The sequence below is a fragment of the Protomyctophum bolini genome (genome assembly GCF_963924005.1).
Source record: "Protomyctophum bolini genome assembly, chromosome: 16".
Lineage (NCBI taxonomy): Eukaryota > Metazoa > Chordata > Actinopteri > Myctophiformes > Myctophidae > Protomyctophum > Protomyctophum bolini.
The window spans coordinates 1364253-1380452 of record NC_137877.1 but is presented as its reverse complement, the minus strand read 5'-3'; the positions used below and the strand labels follow the sequence as shown (position 1 = coordinate 1380452).

Genomic DNA, 16200 nt, shown 5'->3' with positions numbered 1-16200 from the left:
GGGGGAGGCAGTATAGAGACCAGTTCCTTTCCCCTCCATCAGGCGCCCCGGCTGGCCAGGGGGAGGCAGTATAGAGACCAGTTCCTTTCCCTTCCATCAGGCGCCCCGGCTGGCCAGGGGGAGGCAGTATAGAGACCAGTTCCTTTCCCCTCCACCAGGCGCCCCGGCTGGCCAGGGGGAGGCAGTATAGAGACCAGTTCCTTTCCCCTCCACCAGGCGCCCCGGCTGGCCAGGGGGAGGCAGTATAGAGACCAGTTCCTTTCCCCTCCACCAGGCGCCCCGGCTGGCCAGGGGGAGGCAGCTTGACCAGGGTGTGAACTAAACTACGTACCGTGGATGTATTTGACCACCAGGGGGCAGTGAACTACGTAGCGTGGATGTATTTGACCACCAGGGGGCAGTGAACTACGTAGCGTGGATGTATTTGACCACCAGGGGGCAGTGAACTAAACTACGTACCGTGGATGTATTTGACCACCAGGGGGCAGTAAACTAAACTACGTACCGTGGATGTATTTGACCACCAGGGGGCAGTGAACTACGTAGCGTGGATGTATTTGACCACCAGGGGGCAGTGAACTAAACTACGTACGGTGGATGTATTTGACCACCAGGGGGCAGTGATCTACGTACCGTGTATGTATTTGACCACGTTGAGGCTCAGGCCGTGGCGGGAGATGGTGGTCAGAACCTCCCCGGCGCTCTTCCTCCAGGGCAGGTTGTGGGGGGGGCACCACGACGTGATGGCGCTGAAGAGGAGCTGGAGGTCGTCCTTCTGGGCCAGCTCCTCCGCCGGGGACACGAAGCTGCACAGCTTCACCAGGATCTATGGAGAGAGAGAGAGAGACATCAGAGAGAGAGACACGAAGCTGCACAGCTTCACCAGGATCTGGAGGGGGGGGGAGAGAGAGACATCAGAGACATAGAGAGAGAGAGAGAGAGAGAGAGAGAGAGAGAGAGAGAGAGAGAGAGAGAGAGAGAGAGAGAGAGAGAGAGAGAGAGAGAGAGAGAGAGAGAGATAGAGATAGAGATAGAGATAGAGATAGAGATAGAGATAGAGAGAGAGAGAGAGAGAGAGAGATAGATAGAGAGAGAGAGAGATGCATGAAGGCTTAAGATCATTACACACTGGCAAATTAGCGACGCAATCTGAAAATGTGAAATATTGCATGTTGCAGTTCGCCTGCGAATATCTGCAAAATACGACACCAGAGCGATCAAATAAAGAGCGAAAACGGTCGCACATTCGCCACTGATGTGGAAGCTTGCATGGACTTCAATTGTTTCTTTTTAAATGTGAATTATTCGCACGAATATATCGCGTCGCCAATTCGCCAGTGTGTAATGACCTTAATTCATTGGACTACATTAATTAATTGGACTACATTAATCAATTGGACTACATTAATGCATTGGACTACATTGGGGTGTAGAAGTGTAGAATGAGAATGGGGGAAATGTCCCCAAAAATAAATGAACACACAAATAAAATGGCCTCGTATCAAGCAGTGAAACTGTAGAGAGAGTTACTGTACCGCCTACTGTAACAACTAGAATGCACTTATTAAACTGTAGAGAGAGTTACTGTACCGCCTACTGTAACAACTAGAATGCACTTAATAAACTGTAGAGAGAGTTACTGTACCGCCTACTGTAACAACTAGAATAAACTGTAGAGAGAGTTACTGTACCGCCTACTGTAACAACTAGAATGCACTTATTAAACTGTAGAGAGAGTTACTGTACCGCCTACTGTAACAACCAGAATGCACTTATTAAACTGTAGAGAGAGTTACTGTACCGCCTACTGTAACAACTAGAATAAACTGTAGAGAGAGTTACTGTACTGCCTACTGTAACAACCAGAATGCACTTATTAAACTGTAGAGAGAGTTACTGTACCGCCTACTGTAACAACCAGAATGCACTTATTAAACTGTAGAGAGAGTTACTGTACCGCCTACTGTAACAACCAGAATGCACTTATTAAACTGTAGAGAGAGTTACTGTACCGCCTACTGTAACAACTAGAATGCACTTATTAAACTGTAGAGAGAGTTACTGTACCGCCTACTGTAACAACCAGAATGCACTTATTAAACTGTAGAGAGAGTTACTGTACCGCCTACTGTAACAACCAGAATGCACTTATTAAACTGTAGAGAGAGTTACTGTATCGGCTACTGTAACAACCAGAATGCACTTATTAAACTGTAGAGAGAGTTACTGTACCGCCTACTGTAACAACTAGAATAAACTGTAGAGAGAGTTACTGTACCGCCTACTGTAACAACTAGAATAAACTGTAGAGAGAGTTACTGTACCGCCTACTGTAACAACCAGAATGCACTTATTAAACTGTAGAGAGAGTTACTGTACCGCCTACTGTAACAACCAGAATGCACTTATTAAACTGTAGAGAGAGTTACTGTACCGCCTACTGCAACAACTAGAATGCACTTATTAAACTGTAGAGAGAGTTACTGTACCACCTACTGTAACAACCAGAATGCACTTATTAAACTGTAGAGAGAGTTACTGTACCGCCTACTGCAACAACTAGAATGCACTTATTAAACTGTAGAGAGAGTTACTGTACCGCCTACTGTAACAACCAGGATGCACTTATTAAACTGTAGAGAGAGTTACTGTACCGCCTACTGTAACAACCAGAATAAACTGTAGAGAGAGTTACTGTACCGCCTACTGTAACAACTAGAATAAACTGTAGAGAGAGTTACTGTACCGCCTACTGTAACAACCAGAATAAACTGTAGAGAGAGTTACTGTACCGCCTACTGTAACAACCAGAATAAACTGTAGAGAGAGTTACTGTACCGCCTACTGTAACAACCAGAATAAACTGTAGAGAGAGTTACTGTACCGCCTACTGTAACAACCAGAATAAACTGTAGAGAGAGTTACTGTACCGCCTACTGTAACAACCAGAATAAACTGTAGAGAGAGTTACTGTACCGCCTACTGTAACAACCAGAATAAACTGTAGAGAGAGTTACTGTACCGCCTACTGTAACAACCAGAATAAACTGTAGAGAGAGTTACTGTACCGCCTACTGTAACAACCAGAATAAACTGTAGAGAGAGTTACTGTACCGCCTACTGTAACAACCAGAATAAACTGTAGAGAGAGTTACTGTACCGCCTACTGTAACAACCAGAATAAACTGTAGAGAGTTACTGTACCGCCTACTGTAACAACCAGAATAAACTGTAGAGAGAGTTACTGTACCGCCTACTGTAACAACCAGAATAAACTGTAGAGAGAGTTACTGTACCGCCTACTGTAACAACCAGAATAAACTGTAGAGAGAGTTACTGTACCGCCTACTGTAACAACTAGAATAAACTGTAGAGAGTTGCCCGCCTGCTGTTACTGTAACAACTAGAATGCACTTATTTATTAATACATGTGCTCCAGTTGTGAGATGAGACTCCCCAGTGGCATCAGTCTGGTTTAATTAGAGCTCTGTGTTCCTCCATAATAAATCTACTGTACATCATGTAACTAAAGCTAGTCCTACAGGCTTAGAGGAACCCTAATAATAATAATATTAATATTAGAGGAACCTTAGTGATGACAGACTGGCACCAGAAAGGATCTACACAATAGAGCACCAAAGTCTGACGTCACTTCCAGTAGAGGGCGTCAGTCCCCGGGTTCATGTATTTGTTTAGTTGCATTGAAATCGCCATAGGAGGATTTTTAGATCGCCTCATACAAGAACTGTGTTTGAAAAATAAACATGTCACCCCGGCCGCTTCACTCATATGGATATGAAGAATCAACTGACTGAGAGAAAACGCTAATGTTACTGCTGCTGAATTAGTTAAATTTCCGCTAGAAGCAGACTGTATCGTTATATGAGTGACTGACTGTTGCAAACGATACAGAGACACCTCTATGACAATAACGCAGAGACAGCTTGTTTATTTTTGGACCACAACGCTTATAGTAGACGATATTAAGATCACCCCATGTTATTCTCCATAGAGACATTACTTCCGCGAACCAGGGGAATGGTCGGGATGAGCGAGTTACGTCAGGACTTTAGAACCAGGGGAATGGAAGGGATGAGCGAGTTACGTCAGGACTTTAGAACCAGGGGAATGGAAGGGATGAGCGAGTTACGTCAGGACTTTAGAACCAGGGGAATGGAGGGATGAGCGAGTTACGTCAGGACTTTAGAACCAGGGGAATGGTCGGGATGAGCGAGTTACGTCAGGACTTTAGAACCAGGGGAATGGAAGGGATGAGCGAGTGACGTCAGGACTTTAGAACCAGGGGAATGGAGGGGATGAGCGAGTTACGTCAGGACTTTAGAACCAGGGGAATGGAGGGGATGAGCGAGTTACGTCAGGACTTTAGAACCAGGGGAATGGAAGGGATGAGCGAGTTACGTCAGGACTTTAGAACCAGGGGAATGGAAGGGATGAGCGAGTTACGTCAGGACTTTAGAACCAGGGGAATGGAAGGGATGAGCGAGTTACGTCAGGACTTTAGAACCAGGGGAATGGAAGGGATGAGCGAGTTACGTCAGGACTTCGGTGCTCTATGATATATACAATCTACAAGAATATACTTATAGATAACAGTGTTGTTTTCGTCGACTAAAACCAAGACGAAAGATGTTCGTCGACTACCTTTTTTCACTGACGAAAACACAAAAGGAAACTACTTGAAAACTAAGCTATGACGACTAAAACTATAGGACTAAATATACTGACGATTTCGTCAACAAATAAAAACTAGACTAAAATGTCAGCAAGGGACTAGTGGACAAGAGATCCAGTATGAGTTATTTTACACTTGGTTGCATGCTGAAAATAGCAGATCTACAGTCATTCCGACGGCATCAAGGCCCGCCAAAATAATCAACTGTAGACTGTAGAAATCTTATATTTAGTCGACTAAAACTAGACTAAAGGTCATTACACACTGGCGAATCGGCGACGCGATGCGAATAAGTGATCTGAAAATGCGAAATATTGCATGTTGCAGTTCGCCTGCGAATCTCTGCAAAATACGACACCAGAGCGATCAAATAAAGAGCGAAAACGGTCGCACTTTCGCACATTCGCCACTGATGTGGAAGCTTGCATGGACTTCAATAGTTTATTTTAAAATGCGAATTATTCGCACGAATATATCGCGTCGCCAATTCTCCAGTGTGTATAATGAGTTTGACCTTAAGACTAAAACATTCCAGGTGACTAAACTGCGACTGAGACTAAAAGCAAACTATTCAACAGACTATGACTGAAACTAAAACGTGGAGCGGAGTGAGACCGTACCTGGACGAAGACCTTCTGGAGCAGCGCGCGGCGGTCGGCCAGGGGCAGCTCCTGGCCCCCCCCCGGGGTCTTGTCCTGGGTGGGGGGGGTGGGGGGTGGAGGCGGGGGGGCGGTGGGGGGGCAGGCGGGGGGCAGCCCCTCCCCCACCATGTGGGGCAGGTCAAAGAACAGGTAGAGACACTTCACCAGCGTGGAGGGGACCGACATGGTGGTCATGCAGTCCACCGTTTTCTGAGAGAGAGAGAGAGAGAGAGAGAGGAACATCAGTTGAATGGTAAAATGGTAAATGGTGCATTTATATAGCGCCTTTACATAGACTGTACATTACATTCATTCATTCACACACCGATGGCGGCGGAAACCATGCAAGGCACCAACCAGCACATCAGGAGCAATCGGTGGTTCGTTCAGAGTCTTGCTCAAGGACACTTCGACACCAACTCTGGGGGAGCCCACAGAGTTCGAACCGGCAACCTTGCTTGTTTACCATCTAGCCACTCTACCGCTGAGCCACCGCCCCTTACCGCCGTTACATGCAGTGATCAAATAAATTATCTTTATATGCATCGCCGGGGTCTCAAACCCAGGTTTCAAACCGAGGTCTCCCGCGTGGAAAAACCATTAAGCCATCATTGGAGCCGTGACCCATGATGGGGTTTCCCCCCACGGGGGGTCGGAGGTCAACAGCGGGTGGAGTGTAGCTGGAGTGGCTCATAAACCTCCGCCCGATGACCTAGAAAGTCTAATATCTGCCCCCGGGGGAATATAAGGGAGTTCTCTTACCTAACCCTAACCTTAACCCCCGAGCTATAAGGCCGTTCTCTTACCTAACCTTAACTCTAACCCCGAGCTATAAGGGAGTTCTCTTCGGCTTATCAGTGGTTAAGATGTTGGCTTTCCATGCGGGAGAACCGGGCGTTGCATTTATTAGTTTAGCACCTTGTGAGAACAATGTCACACCGTGATTAAAACAGAAACATTCACAGCACATGACATGAAACCAATGAAACCGAACGATAACAGGTAAAACATGACATGAAACCAATGAAACAGAACGATAAACAGGTCAAACAGGCACAGCTTTTTGTAAAAAAAAGTGATTTAAAACGAGGCAGCGCTCCGTCCTCGTCTCCTGTCCTCCTCAGGCAGGGCATTCTAAAGTGTCAGAGCTTTAATTTAGCCCTACTTGACTGATTGAATTATTAAGACAAACATGTAAGAACAGATACAGTCAAAACACTGATTCCAGAAGGTATTATAGCACCAAAAAAAGGGTACTTGCGGTCTATAGTTCCCATTTAGGCCCGATGCAAAAGCATCAGAAGTAGCAGATGGCGAAGCGAAGCGACGCGCATTGAGCTCATAGATCTGCTACTTTTGCCGTTTTGGAATGTGAATCCTGGACGGTTTAGGCCGGGCGTCAGACAAGAGGTTTCCATCCCGACAGAGACCACCATGTGAGGGTCTTTCTGACCAACGCGCTGTTCTAATAATGAGGGGAAATCTAAGACCACACGCAGTGTTTACGCTGCATGACAGTGTAAACTGTCATTCAGTGCTCGTGCGTGCGTGCGTGGTCAGTGAACACAATGTGCATGCACATTCGTTTGTTTTTACACATTTTAACAAATATAATACGCCTTTATGAATGAATTGTGTAATTGTGTAAGACTAAGTGTAGACTTCCAGCTGCATCTACTGTATATACAAACGCTGGTAATGGGCTTCCATTTCCCTTGAAGCTCAACCAGCTGCACCTCAGTGACCTTCCATGACTAATGGCTGAGATGCTGAAGTCCTGTAGCTCCCAGCATGAACCATATGCTAATGCACTACCGCTAACAACACGCCGCTATCCAGCATGAACCATATGCTAATACGCTAACAACACGCTGCTATCAGGGACACATACGGCTTACTGGGGAAGAACCACACAGACAATGATGTTCTCTCAATATTACATTGAGGGCTGGAAAAACATTGTTATGCCACAGATTCTAATGGTGCGTTCAGACTTTAATTTAAAGGTATATTCAGTGATTTCACTCAAAAAACCTTAGGTTTCGTTTTTGCCTTGGGACCCAAGCTTTCATCCAATCAGGATAGAGAACCAAAAACGAAACCTAAGGTTTTTTGACCCCCAGGGGTTAACTGGGGACAGGGAGGAACTCCTTATATGGTCAGCACACTCTATAGTAGAGAGGATTATCACAACAAAACAAAAAAATAAGTGATATTTGGAATTAAGTGAAATCACTGAATATACCTTTAAATATTCTTCTCGGTTCGTCCCATTTGTGCCGTGCCGCGCCCATTCGCGCAACTTCTGCTCTTTGCGTTGACTTTGTATGTAATCACGCCTCTCTAACCATTCAAGTCTGAACGCACTTTAATAGTCTAGTGCACTTTGACAGCAAGTCCTATATGACTTGAATTCTCTATAATTTGAAAGCCATGCTGTACCTTATGCACAGGTTATACTTACTTAAATGATATAGATGCACTTTACACCGTTGTTTCCTTGTGTATGTATGTTTCCTAATAGGTACTGTTGCTTGTTCGGTCTTGTGTTTTTATGTGGGGAGACTGCGGATGAGAATTACTAAATCTTTCACGATTTTTCAAAAACAGCAGACCTACAAACTCGTAGCGCGGCACAGAGCTTGTAGATCTGCTATTGCTCGTCTTTGTCCATTTAATCCGGTAAAGCATTGATGTCATTTTAGATTTAAAACTGCTAGGACTTATTCTTTATTATTTTTACAATCTGCCAGGTCGCCATGGGTTAATAACCGCTCCTGGGGCAGCGCTGGTTGCCATGGGGATAATCTCCATGGGTCATATTGGGTCAGTCAAACGGTTACACATTTCTTTGTAGTTGTTTTTCCGAATAAAACATTTACTGTTACTTACAGTATGTGGACAAGTAGTCTATTCTAAGGACAAAGGGTTTCATTCTAAAACGATGCCAGGGATTCTGACTGTGTGCGTGTGTGTGTGTGTGTGTGTGTGTGTGTGTGTGTGTGTGTGTGTGCGTGTGTGCGTGTGTGTGTGTGTGTGTGTGTGTGTGTGCGCATGTGTGTGTGTGTGTGTGTGTGTGTGTGTGTGTGTGTGTGTGCGCATGTGTGTGTGTGTGTGTGTGTGTGTGTGTGTGTGTGTGTGTGTGTGTGTGTGTGTGTGTGTGTGTGTGTGTGTGTGTGTGTGTGTGTGTGTGCGCATGTGTGTGTGTGTTCATGCGTACGTGCATGTATGTGTGAGGGTTTGGCGGTGTGGAGGTACTGACCCCCTGCTGTGTGTCTTGAGGTCAAGGTTGACAGAACAGTCAATTATAATGATAAATGTACAGACAGACATCACATACCGTACTGTAGCACATGACTGACTGACTGACTGACTGACTGACTGACTGACTGACTGACTGACTGACTGACTGACTGACTGGCTGGCTGACTGACTGACTGACTGACTGACTGACTGACTGACTGACTGACTGACTGACTGACTGACTGCTGGCTGACTGGGAGGACAGAGAGCAACACCAGCAGCTGTGGCATTAGAACTACTTTTTTCTCCTCTCCTGAACAGTAAATACACATCCTCTGTGTGTGTGTGTGTGTGTGTGTGTGTGTGTGTGTGTGTGTGTGTGTGTGTGTGTGTGTGTGTGTGTGTGTTTGAACACATCATTGTGCAATTAGTTACTATGGGGAGAGTAGGAGACCAGGAGGACAGGACAGGACAGAGGAGAGAGAGAGAGAGAGAGAGAGATGTGGTGACATCAGACAGAGGGAGGCTGCCAAGACAAGCTTTTGTGTGTCTGTCTGAAACCCACAGCAAGGGGAATACAGATGTACACGCACGCACGCACACACACACACACACACACACACACACACACACACACACACACACACACACACACACACACACACACACACACACACACACACACACACACACACACACACACACACACACACACACACACACACACACACAGTGCAGAGGCTGACTTACACGAACTGATCTGATTTCAGCTGATCATAAACGATTTACCAAAAGAAATGTCCCGCGGGAGACTCCAAGAATATGCAGGTCAATTATTGAGTCAGACACAAAAAACAGATTAATACAGTGTTGTGTGTAGATGCATGGTGGTACCAACCTGTACCTGATGAACCCAACAGGGTAATACATGAACCCAACAGGGTAATAAATGAACCCAACAGGGTAATGAATGTACCATGGAGGTACCAACCTGTACCTGATGAACCCAACAGGGTAATAAATGAACCCAACAGGGTAATGAATGTACCATGGAGGTACCAACCTGTACCTGATGAACCCAACAGGGTAATAAATGAACCCAACAGGGTAATGAATGTACCATGGAGGTACCAACCTATCCAGATGAACCCAACAGGGTAATACATGAACCCAACAGGGTAATGAATGTACCATGGAGGTACCAACCTATCCAGATGAACCCAACAGGGTAATACATGAACCCAACAGGGTAATAAATGTACCAACAGGGTAATAACACCAACCTGTCCAGATGAAGCCAGCAGGTTGATGGTGGTGAGGAGCATCCATCCTCTGCTGGTCTCCTCACTCTGGTTGACCTCCAGGAACTGGACTATGGCCCGACTGGCTGCCTCTGTAACACGCACGCACACGCACACACACACACACACACACACACACACACACACACACACACACACACAGAGAACATTTTAGCACGTAGAATCCAGGTCCACTGAAGCCAACCTCCTGAAGGTCCGCAAGGCCAAGTACCGCACCTGGGGGGACGGACAGGGCCTTCTATGTTTCGTAGGGCTGACCCAAAAAAATCGATTAATCGACGTTCAATCGAGGTTTTCCCCACCGACACGTTCCACAGACACCCGTCTGGTGCTCTGTACAGACTGTAGTCACTACACTGTCGATGTCCTGTCTGTACTTAGTGGTAAAATAAAATCATAGAACACTGGAGGAGATTTCCATGGGGATCAATACGGTGTCTAGCAGCTACTGTATTCCTCTATTGAATTATGCCGGAGCACAGAGTCCAGCCACAGACCCAGTTGGCTGGATGAAATGATAAAATGATAAACTGATAAAATGCAATAAAAGTCTGCGTGCTGGAGGTGAGCTGTCCCGTTCCATTAGGCCCACGCTGTAGTTCCTTCAACCACTTCGTCACTCATTTTGTTCTGATGCCGATTAACCCATTCTGACCTGAGATCAGATTCATACGAGGTTTTCCACTGGACACACACTGGTCTGATCAACCCATGCTGACCTGAGATCAGATTCTAAAAATGTCAGTCGTTCTTCGAATTTTTCAAAAATAGCAGACCTACAAGCTCGTATCGCGCCACTCGGTGGCGCGATATGAGCTTGTAGATCTGCTATTTTTCAATAGGTAAAGCATAACATGATGCTAACACCAAAATGGGTGCCCGGTCAGAATGGGTTAAAAAAGTATTCCGTTTTATGAAAAACCTCATGTTTCTATATCAGTGGTTCTCACAGGGTTAAAACATCACGTTTCTGTATGTCAGGACCCCCAGAAATGTATGTAATTGGCCGCCGACCCCCATCTGAACATATGTTGTTCCAGGGACCCCTTGTAGATCTGCTATTTTTCAATAGCTAAAGTATAACAATGCTTAACCCAATTAGGCCCATTCTTCGAAATCCTGACAGTTTTTTGAAAAACCTTATGTCAGTGGTTCTCAAAAAAGGCACATTTTCACGATTTTTCAAAAATAGCAGACCTACAAGTTCATATGAGCTTGTAGATCTGCTATTTTTCAATAGCTAACGTGTAACATAATGCTTAAACACCAAAAGGGGTTCCTGCCCAGAATGGGTTAAGTTAAACCCTCATATCCTTAGTTGACCTAGCCTGGCAAGGCCAGACGACTCTGCCATCGCTACAGAAGTTGCCCCGAGGGCAGATTAGGGGCAGATTAGGGGCCAACCAGGACCCAGGCTAACGACCAACCAGGACCCAGGCTAACGACCAACCAGGACCCAGGCTAACGACCAACCAGGACCCAGGCTAACGACCAACCAGGACCCAGGCTAACGACCAACCAGGACCCAGGCTAACGACCAACCAGGACCCAGGCTAACGACCAACCAGGACCCAGGCTAACGACCAACCAGGACCCAGGCTAACGACCAACCAGGACCCAGGCTAACGACCAACCAGGACCCAGGCTAACGACCAACCAGGACCCAGGCTAACGACCAACCAGGACCCAGGCTAACGACCAACCAGGACCCAGGCTAACGACCAACCAGGACCCAGGCTAACGACCAACCAGGACCCAGGCTAACGACCAACCAGGACCCAGGCTAACGACCAACCAGGACCCAGGCTAACGACCAACCAGGACCCAGGCTAACGACCAACCAGGACCCAGGCTAACGACCAACCAGGACCCAGGCTAACGACCAACCAGGACCCAGGCTAACGACCAACCAGGACCCAGGCTAACGACCAACCAGGACCCAGGCTAACGACCAACCAGGACCCAGGCTAACGACCAACCAGGACCCAGGCTAACGACCAACCAGGACCCAGGCTAACGACCAACCAGGACCCAGGCTAACGACCAACCAGGACCCAGGCTAACGACCAACCAGGACCCAGGCTAACGACCAACCAGGACCCAGGCTAACGACCAACCAGGACCCAGGCTAACGACCAACCAGGACCCAGGCTAACGACCAACCAGGACCCAGGCTAACGACCAACCAGGACCCAGGCTAACGACCAACCAGGACCCAGGCTAACGACCAACCAGGACCCAGGCTAACGACCAACCAGGACCCAGGCTAACGACCAACCAGGACCCAGGCTAACGACCAACCAGGACCCAGGCTAACGACCAACCAGGACCCAGGCTAACGACCAACCAGGACCCAGGCTAACGACCAACCAGGACCCAGGCTAACGACCAACCAGGACCCAGGCTAACGACCAACCAGGACCCAGGCTAACGACCAACCAGGACCCAGTCTAGCGACCAAACAGGACCCAGTTATGTAATCATGGGACAGACGTATCACCTGTGACTGTCTGGGAGTACATTAGGTACTCCCAGACAGTCGCATTCTGCAAAACGCAGCTTCAGCGTCTCTTACAGAGCTTTAAACAGCTGGTGGATGGAAATGAAACTTGCAGCGTCGGCAAAGTGTTTCCGGTGTTTTCTGGCCGGCGTGCAGAGCTTCACTTCCATCCACCCGCTGGTTAACCCATTCTGACCTGAGATCAGCTTCACTTCCATCCACCCGCTGGTTAACCCATTCTGACCTGAGATCAGCTTCACTTCCATCCACCCGCTGGTTAAGAAACCCGGAACAGACGTGTGCTGTGTCAGCACTAAAGCTGCATCTAGTTGAAGTGACTGTCTGGGATATTATCACCCACCCCTTTTTATTCAACAGATACAAGGAGAAAAGACAAACATGTAAAAGATAAAGCAGGAGAAACAAAAGGGTTTTCTGAACATGTATGTTTTCATAAGTAGCGATGGGAGGTTTTAGTTTTTTCTGTGGCATAAATCAGTGCTATATTGAACACCCTTTACGTCTGTGTGTTGTTTCATAAATCAGTGCTATATTGAACACCCTTTACGTCTGTGTGTCGTTTCATAAATCAGTGCTATTGAACACCCTTTACGTCTGTGTGTTGTTCTATAAATCAGTTCTATTGAACACCCTTTACATCTGTGTGTTGTTCCATAAATCAGTGCTATTGAACACCCTTTACGTCTGTGTGTTGTTCCATAAATCAGTGCTATTGAACACCCTTTACGTCTGTGTGTTGTTGCATAAATCAGTGCTATTGAACACCCTTTACGTCTGTGTGTTGTTGCATAAATCAGTGCTATTGAACACCCTTTACGTCTGTGTGTTGTTTCATAAATCAGTGCTATTGAACACCCTTTACGTCTGTGTGTTGTTTCATAAATCAGTGCTATATTGAACACCCTTTACGTCTGTGTGTTGTTTCATAAATCAGTGCTATTGAACACCCTTCACGTCTGTGTGTTGTTCCATAAATCAGTGCTATTGAACACCCTTTACGTCTGTGTGTTGTTGCATAAATCAGTGCTATTGAACACCCTTTACGTCTGTGTGTTGTTTCATAAATCAGTGCTATTGAACACCCTTTACGTCTGTGTGTTGTTTCATAAATCAGTGCTATTGAACACCCTTTACGTCTGTGTGTTGTTTCATAAATCAGTGCTATTGAACACCCTTTACGTCTGTGTGTTGTTCCATAAATCAGTGCTATTGAACACCCTTTACGTCTGTGTGTTGTTTCATAAATCAGTGCTATTGAACACCCTTTACGTCTGTGTGTTGTTTCATAAATCAGTGCTATTGAACACCCTTTACGTCTGTGTGTTGTTCCATAAATCAGTGCTATTGAACACCCTTTACGTCTGTGTGTCTGTGTTGTTCCATAAATCAGTGCTATTGAACACCCTTTATGTATGTGTGTTGTTCTATAAATCAGTGCTATTGAACACCCTTTACGTCTGTGTGTTGTTCCATAAATCAGTGCTATTGAACACCCTTTACGTCTGTGTGTTGTTCCATAAATCAGTGCTATTGAACACCCTTTATGTATGTGTGTTGTTCTATAAATCAGTGCTATTGAACACCCTTTACGTCTGTGTGTTGTTTCATAACTCAGTGCTATATTGAACACCCTTTACGTCTGTGTGTTGTTCCATAAATCAGTGCTATTGAACACCCTTTATGTATGTGTGTTGTTCTATAAATCAGTGCTATTGAACACCCTTTGCGTCTGTGTGTTGTTCCATAAATCAGTGCTATTGAACACCCTTTACGTCTGTGTGTTGTTCCATAAATCAGTGCTATTGAACACCCTTTACGTCTGTGTGTTGTTCCATAAATCAGTGCTATTGAACACCCTTTACGTCTGTGTGTTGTTTTTCCCTAGGGAGGTCCTCGAGGCACGTCCCACTGGGAGGAGACCCCGGGGCAGACCAAGGACCACGTCCCACTGGGAGGAGACCCCGGGGCAGACCAAGGACCACGTCCCACTGGGAGGAGACCCCGGGGCAGACCAAGGCGCAGTTGGAGGAAACACATCGACTCACTGGCCCTTGGAACGTCTCGGGATCCCCCAGGAGGAAGTCACTAATGTTGCTCTGGAGGAGAGGGAAGTCTGGAGCACTCTGGTGGAGCTGTTGCCCCGCGACCCGACTACGGATAAGCGGTTGAAGATGGATGGATGGATGGAAAGCCTACAAAAAGTAGTCTACGCTGTTGGCGGGCTGCCAGACCGAAATGAACCTACGCCTTCTACGTCTCTGGTTGTCTCACCTGTGGACTTGTTGGAGGCCCGTCTCCTGATCTCCGTCACCATGAGCCGAGACACCTGGGTGGTGAACTGGAGGAGGTCGGAGAACTTCTCCGTCATGCTGCTGGGAGGAGCGTTGCCAAACACCTGCAGGACACCAAAGGGTTAACAGCGTTTAGCCAAAAAAATAAATAAATCAACTGTAGGTTTAGACGACTAACATTGTATGATTATTAAAACCCATTTTGACCTGGGAACGATTCTATAAATGTCTAGACAGTTTTCTGAAAAAAAGCCATGTTTCTATGTCAGTGGTTCTTCGATTAAAAAAAAAATAGCAGACCTACAAGATCGTAGCATGCCACTCGGTGGCGCGCTACGAGCTTGTAGATCTGCTATTTTTAAATAGCTAAAGCATAACATAATGCTTACAACCAAAAGGGGTTCTCGCCCAAAATTGATTGAACAACTTTAACCCCTCTACTGCATCTGTTCTTGATAACGTGTTTTATATTCTATCTGCATGGTCGCTGGCCAGCTAAACACTTGCTAAATCAGGACAGCATAAATTATAAATAATAAAACCACATTGCGTATTATAGGCTACAGCGTTTAGGCACAGCTTTTCCAGACGACTGGCTCGTGTGTGGTCCATCATCGCATGCGTTGAACACATGATCATAATGTCTGGGATCTCTCTCCCCTGACCGGGCCAAGCGTGTGCTAATTCATAACCACCAGTCCTTCTGTACTCTGACCCTCTGAGAGAGAGAGAACGGGTCACAGAGCATTTCATCCAACAACGCTCACTGCTAGATCATGTGTTCACAAGGCCTGGGTATAGCTGGGTTGAAGAAGTCAAGTGCTAGTCGTGGCTTTGACTCCAAGCACCGCCTCCACCTCCGCGTCAGTGTTTTGGGGGGGGGGTTTTAACACTTGGTTTCATGCTGAAAATAGCAGATCTACAAGCTCTTGTAGATCTGCTATTTTCAGCAAGTCATTACGACATTCAAGGCCCGACAAAATAAATTTCAGTCGACTAAATCAACAATCGATAGCGCACCACTGAGTGGCACGCTATGAGCTTGTAGATCTGCTATATGACTGACATAGAAACATAGCTTTTTCAGAAAACTGTCAGGATGTAGAAGAACATTCATAGAATCTGATCTCTGGTCAGAATGGAAAACTGTCAGGATGTAGAAGAACATTTATAGAATCTGATCTCTGGTCAGAATGGTTTAAACTGTCAGGATGTAGAAGAACATTGATAGGATCTGATCTCAGGTCAGAACTCACCCTGTTGAAGACGGGCAGCATCATGTAGAGCTTCTCCTCCTGCTCCTTCTGGGTCATGTGACGCGGCGGGTGGCATAGCTCAGAGAACAGGCGCCGGAGGTGCATGAGGCCCAGGGCGTTGTCCTGCGGGCTGCACGACTCCTCCTGCCGCGGACGACCCATGATCCTCTTCACCATGTTCATCCTGGTGCTGGGGAGGGGCGCGGGCAGGCCGAAGACCGCCCTGCAGACAG

General features: G+C 46.5%; 1 protein-coding gene across 3 annotated transcripts in view; it reads right to left on the bottom strand.

Annotated features, from left to right (window-relative positions):
- wdfy3 (WD repeat and FYVE domain containing 3) overlaps positions 1-16200 on the bottom strand; it is a 150981-nt gene that overhangs the window by 114840 nt on the left and 19941 nt on the right. For all 3 annotated transcript variants that reach the window (XM_080786636.1, XM_080786635.1, XM_080786637.1), the window contains exons 2-6: positions 15968-16190; positions 14692-14815; positions 9861-9970; positions 5314-5544; positions 634-826 (exon numbers count right to left, since the gene is read on the bottom strand). In XM_080786636.1, the coding sequence (XP_080642762.1) occupies positions 634-826; positions 5314-5544; positions 9861-9970; positions 14692-14815; positions 15968-16150 (841 nt within the window). In that variant the 5' untranslated portion in view covers positions 16151-16190. The remainder of the gene's footprint in view (positions 1-633; positions 827-5313; positions 5545-9860; positions 9971-14691; positions 14816-15967; positions 16191-16200) is intronic.